Below are 6185 nucleotides of genomic sequence, written 5' to 3'. Positions count from 1 at the left end.
AATCAAGAATTCTGGAATTCATAAACTTTTTTATTTCATAGTAAGAGATATTATCAGAATAATCTATATATTAATCAAAATTACATTTTTCTCAATTAATTTTTAAAAATATATATATATCTATGTCAATATAATACATATAGACAAATTTAATAAAAAAAAATTAATGAGATTTGAACTCAAAAAATAAAATAAAAAATCATACTTTTTAACTATGAGGTTTAATCCGATGCCAAAAAGTATTGTGAAATCAAAAGAGAATTGTTCTTTTTCCTCTTCTTTTATTTTTTTCTTACATTGAGATCTGAACTCAAAATTATTCGGACAAGGTGGGAATGCTGTGGTCGCTGCCCAGCAATATCAAAATGACTAAAAAGCGTAGCCAATTTTTTTCTTTTTTTATCACAATGGTATGCGGCCACTCAGCTAAGGGCTGTTTGGTAAATAGCATTTCCTTTGCCATTTATAAATGGTGGATACAGAAAAGCCAAGATAAATTGAAGTTTGGTAAGCTTTCCCTTCTCTATTTTATTGGCAGCCACAACAATTCTAGCAAACAGAGACACCAAAAACAGAGAAAAACTTTTATATACATAGAGAGTGAAGATGCCTGCTTTGATCATCTCCACAAACGTCAGCCTTGATGGAGTTGACACCTCCTCCATCCTCTCAGAAGCAACCTCTGAAGTTGCCAAGGTTATCGGCAAACCTGAGAAAGTAAGTGTTGTTTTATATTTGATCTGAAAAATTTGTCTGGCAGGTGTTGTCTGGTAGGATTGTTAATTTTACTGATCACTTAAAATTTGGTTGATGTCTTGGTTGGGTGTTAGAAGTTTGGTTTTTTATTTATTTATTTATGAATTTAACACCACTTGATGAAGAATCCACAGCACTGGGATCTGGATTATTCAATTCTGATATGGATAGCTATGGTTATGTTCGCCTGAGTTGTGATGTTGTTTACTATGGCCTGTACCATTAGAAAATTGAAATAGATTTTGCTACATTACAGTGATTTCTCTACGCATTTATCAATACATTGGACAAGAATTATGTTCTTTACACCTCGACTTCCAACCTCCTTTCTGTGCTTTGTTAGTTTTTTCTTGTCAGTTGTTAATTTGTTTGGTGAATTCTAGCTATGGAATGTGCGTTCTTGACTAATTTATGTTTGTTGTCTTGCAGTATGTGATGATTGTATTGAAGGGATCAATTCCAATCTCATTAGGAGGAACTGAGGAGCCAGCAGCTTATGGGGAGTTGGTATCTATTGGTGGCCTTAGCCCTGATGTGAACAAGACTCTGAGCTCTGTAGTTGCATCAATTCTGGAGAAGAAGTTGTCAGTACCCAAGTCACGGCTCTTCCTTAAATTCTATGATTCTCAGGCAAGCCATCTCAACTCTTAATTGTCACCGACAACGTGGATAATTGCAATGTACATTTTTCTTCATATTGCATTCTTTCTTTCTGTTTGTTCAGGCCTTTCATAGCCAAGAACATGCATGATGTTTGCATGCTTGATTTCCGCATCTAATCCTGTAAATTAATCCCTTTTTTTCCCTTTAAACTGTGAGCACAGTTTTTAAGTTAAATTAAACGTGCCTTAGGGTTCAACCTATACTTATTTCTCAGATTGTGTCCTCATTAGCTGCCATTTTGTGTGGTTCTTGTTGCCACTGTCAATGATATACTGATATGTGTTTTATTTTGCAGGGCACCCACTTTGGGTGGAATGGTTCCACCTTCTAAACCCAGCTTCGTTCTTTGTTGTCTTCGAATTAATGTCAGAGATCCAATAAGATATGGTGATCTGTTATTACAGAAACCTAGCCTTGTTAAGCTGTACAGAATCTACAGATATCCATCCTTATAGCCATGTGTACGCAGAGTGTGAATGCTGTTTGCCCTATCAAGGGGAAACACCATGTTTGCATCATGGTGCTCACGGCACATGATCTGGGAGTGAATATCTGTTGTTATTGAACCATTGTCAGCTTATGAGCAATACTGTTCTTTGGAGTGCTGTGGCCTTGTTTTCTGAGAAATTGTATTCAGATTGTTTTTAGCTAATTAGCCAAAACCGATCTTTATTTTACTAGTAATGAAAGGGTGTTTATATAACAGGTGTAGCCTAACGATTGGATGTATATGTAGTTGCTTTCTAGTGAAGCAGGTTTGAGTCTTGGTGGCATTTATTTTGGTTATTAATATTTTACTTTCTAAGAATTTTTTGAACTTGTGTAATTTTGTTTTATAAAAAAAAATTGAGGCGAAGTGTAGCAGACGACAGCTTAAAATTCGGCCATATTTGGTGGTTGGAAAATTGTGAAGTATAAATTTTTGGGATGATAATCAATTTCCAACTATTTTTCATCTTAAAATATATAATAAATATTATAAAAATCTTTTTGATCAACATATTAACTTTAAAATCATTAAAAAAACTAAAATCAATTGAACATAAAAAATAAAAACAAAAACTTAATACTCACCACAACCATATTCTTTTTCATTAAATGGAACTAGTAGATACTAAATTTGATTATTTTTGTTATTGATATTGTGATAGTTAATCTTTTTTTTCATTGTTTTTTTTTTTTTAACAATTTTCTCTTACCTCTCTCCAAGTCAATAATTAAAAAATAAATAAAATAAATTTTTTTGTGAATTTAAGGTGAGTTATATATTTTCTTTATATTTTAATTTGAAACTTAATTTCATATAATTAGACAGTAAAAAAAATATAATTGAAAAAATTATTAAAAAAAATGGCAGGGGATTCACTGTTAATATAAATAGTGCCTGCCCTTCAACTTTTATTAGTTTTTTATTCATGTTACATATTTGAGATCCGACCAAAAAAAGGGTTGGATTCTAAGCGGTCATTAAACCAACTCAAGTTAATTATTTTGTATTAATATAATGTTATTTTATTTAAAAAAATACTAAAATATAAATTAGATTAACAGAAACATGAGTTAACTTTCCATGTTAATCCTATTTAGTCTAGCCAATTTCATCTTTTGTTTAAATTGAAATCCAGGGAAGGCTTGATTATAGGTGGTGGGTTTTCCGAGTAAATGCAAAATCCTAAACTCTAAATGTCAAAATTATGTCACTGTATTTTATTTTGGTTGAATCTCTTAAAAGACTTTTAACAGTGTTTTTTTATATTGTTTTTTAAAGTATTTTTTATTTAAAAAATATATTAAAATAATATTTTTTTATTTGTTAAAATTATTTTTTTACATCAAATTATTAAAAATAATAAAAATATATTAAAAAATTAATTTAAATTAAAAAACAAATATTTAAAAAAAAATCAACTACACCCCAAAAACAAACACAATTAACACACCTAACAACTGTTTTTAAAAAAGGTAATGGAGACTTCAAAGATGGATTCCCATGCCACGTTAAAATCAGTAAGAAAGACTTCCTTTTCTCTTTGTTGTGCTTCTCTAGAAACTACTTAGATGTTTTCTTTTTTAACACATGTTTATTCCAAAAAATGAGAATTTATATTTTTAGATCAATGAATCGTAGACTTAGCTCCAAAGATTTTCTTTTTCATGAAAGTAGGCACCAATTGCTTGCAAACAATTTTCCAAAAAACAATACTCAAATTCTTCTTCCCTCCAAGACTTGTCCAATCATTTTCGGAATTCTTCTCAAAAATGTCAAACAAAATCTGCACTTTTTATTGAAAAACTCTTGGAATTGCAAGATTTGCACCAAGAAATTCAGTAGAGATTTTTGAGTGACAATTAGCAAACTTTGAAGTGCCAAATCGAATAGTTTTAGTACATTGCAAAATATTTTTGTTTTTCAAAAATGTTTTAAAAAAGAAATTAAAATTTTTTATTTTTTTTTGTTTTAAATTAATATTTTTTTTTATTTTTAAATCATTTTGATACGTTAATGTTAAAAAATAATTATTAAAAAATAAAAATATATATATTATTTTGATATATTTTTAAATAAAAAATATTTTAAAAAATAATTACAATTATACACTTGAAAAAAAACATATATTGCCAAATGAAAAAGGCATATGCTTCATAAAGTGAATCAATTCAAGAGTGGCTTCACGCGTATTGTCTTCATTTATAAGTGGAGCCATGTCTTCATCAAATTGGCTTGAAAAGTCAATATCCAACCCGTCCGTTCCTACAAAATTGAGAAATATATATATAATTTAAACCAACAGGTGCGTGGCTCAGCAGTGGGAGGGAGCAGCTTTCCTTCCTTCAAATCTAGGTTTTGAGTTCCAGTGGGAGTGGGGTTAAAAAATTTGCTCTTTTTCTGTCTCTACTAGGTCCTTCTTGTATGGTATGCTTGTCACCCCCGCGGTGCCCTTACCTGTTCACTAGGACTTGCAGGATGTTCAGTGGGCCGTGGGATTAGTCGTGGTGCGCGTAAGCTGGCCCGGACACCCATGTTATCAAAATATATATATATATATATATATATATATATATATATATATATATATAATTTAATACTAATGGGTGACAAAAAATCCAGTTCTTAAAAATAATGAAAATATAGCTTTTTTATTGTACCTAATTAACATTTACAATTCTTACTCAGAGAATTGATTTTTTTTTCTCAAAATTTTCTTTAAAAAATAATTGATAATAATGTTATAATTTAATATAATTTAGTTCAATTAAAAAAAGGGAGAGGGGGAGATTATTTCCCCTCAAGGCTATTTTTACAACCCACGAGTTTTAAAAAACCGAAGTACATAATCCTCCTATATATATATATAATTGGGTTTCTTTTTTTCGAGTAAAATTCAATGAAAATGGTATTACTCACTAATCATAAAAAAATAAAAATAGGATCATAAAGTTTTTTCATTTAATTTTTATTTTAGAGATATTAGAGACTATTTTTATATGAAAAACACATTAGAAATAGGATTTTAAAGTTTAAAAAAACTCTAAATTATGCATGATACGACAAGTTATCTACCACACAAAATGACTTGTCAAAAAAAAAAAAAGAAAATTAAAAAGAAAAGAAAATGTGAGTAAGGTTGGCGTAGACTAAGAGAGAGAGAGAGAAAGAGACACGCAACATGATATGAATAAAAACCAAAGTTGTTCTCTAGAACAGTCTCGCATCCCTCAGTGTTTGCCATCTTGGAATAGTTGCAAGAAGAATTGTAAACGACTACCTCTCTCTAGGAGCCAATAATATCTCATCTAACCGTCCCCTTTGACCAAACAAGGTTTGACCATGCACCTCTATATAAATGGTGGATACAGAATAACAAAACCAAGATAAAAGCAGGAAACAAAGGCTTGTATTACTTTGATTGTCTGCCATAACAGCAAAGAGATAAAAGGATTTTGTGTTTTTTTGATAGAGAAGATGCCAGCCTTGAACATTTCCACAAACGTCAGCCTTGATGGTGTTGATGTCTCTGCTATCCAATCTGAAGCCACCGCTAAACTTGCCAAGATCATTGCAGGCAAAACTGAGGCCGTAAGTCTTGTTTTCAGCCCCCTTTTTTTAATTATCTATATAAAGTTCTTTAAATTATTTGTGTTTTCAATTCCCTTCGTGATCTTTTGGACTCTTCAGTGATCATGTGGTTGGCTCTATATGTGATATAGATTTTGTTTTATTTTCTTTTTTTTTGGTATTTTAAGACTTCGAAGATTGGGACCATCCTAAAATACTTCTCTTTCTGGTGTTTTTCTTTTCTGTCTGAAATAAAGATCTGTCTTTTTTCTCAAAAAAAATGTAGTGAATTTTTATTCTTATTTTCTTATTCATTATTTCAGTTGTGAAAAACAATATTTATGGACAAATAAAGATTTCTTGGATGTATATATCAGGTTTTGATTTCTTGGTGGAGTCTTTATGAATTTGGGGTTTATTTATTGATTTTAATTAAAATCACTTGAATCCATACTGTATTCTGGGCAAATCTTTTTTCCTTTCTGTCTTTGATGTCATATTTTGGAGATTGGATCTGCCTTTGCTCAACCATTTTCATGTGTGTTTTCATACAGGATGTGATGATTGTATTGAGGGGATCCATACCCATTTCATTAGGAGGATCTCAGGAGCCAGCAGCTTTTGGTGAGTTGGTGTCCATCGGTGGTCTTAGCCCTGAGGTGAACAAGAAACTCAGTGCTGCAATTGCAGAGATTCTGGAGACAAAGCT

At 30.8% G+C, this 6185-nt stretch overlaps 2 protein-coding genes across 2 annotated transcripts in view; both read left to right on the top strand.

Annotated features, from left to right (window-relative positions):
• The first annotated feature begins 452 nt into the window (after nucleotides 1–452).
• On the top strand, nucleotides 453–2227 carry LOC118056131 (uncharacterized). The gene is made up of 3 exons (XM_035068253.2): nucleotides 453–717; nucleotides 1186–1386; nucleotides 1715–2227. The coding sequence occupies exons 1-3, from the start codon at nucleotides 607–609 to the stop codon at nucleotides 1748–1750; spliced, it is 348 nt and encodes a 115-aa protein (XP_034924144.1). The 5' UTR covers nucleotides 453–606; the 3' UTR covers nucleotides 1751–2227.
• Nucleotides 2228–5200: 2973 nt separating this feature from the next.
• LOC118056124 (uncharacterized) overlaps nucleotides 5201–6185 on the top strand; it is a 1656-nt gene continuing 671 nt past the window's right edge. The window contains exons 1-2 of the mRNA XM_073405196.1: nucleotides 5201–5497; nucleotides 6031–6182. Coding sequence (XP_073261297.1) covers nucleotides 5384–5497; nucleotides 6031–6182 — 266 coding nt within the window. The 5' untranslated portion in view covers nucleotides 5201–5383. The remainder of the gene's footprint in view (nucleotides 5498–6030; nucleotides 6183–6185) is intronic.

Source organism: Populus alba, chromosome 16 (genome assembly GCF_005239225.2).
Source record: "Populus alba chromosome 16, ASM523922v2, whole genome shotgun sequence".
Classification (NCBI taxonomy): domain Eukaryota; kingdom Viridiplantae; phylum Streptophyta; class Magnoliopsida; order Malpighiales; family Salicaceae; genus Populus; species Populus alba.
This window is presented reverse-complemented; position numbering and strand designations above follow the sequence as displayed.

Bases quoted from the DNA above. Each gene is read 5' to 3' on its own strand.
- LOC118056131 (XM_035068253.2), top strand. From the start codon at position 607: ATGCCTGCTTTGATCATCTCCACAAACGTCAGCCTTGATGGAGTTGAC. The intron at 718-1,185 runs GTAAGTGTTGTT...GTTGTCTTGCAG, and splicing joins TTATCGGCAAACCTGAGAAA to TATGTGATGATTGTATTGAA. The intron at 1,387-1,714 runs GCAAGCCATCTC...TTTATTTTGCAG, and splicing joins TTAAATTCTATGATTCTCAG to GGCACCCACTTTGGGTGGAA.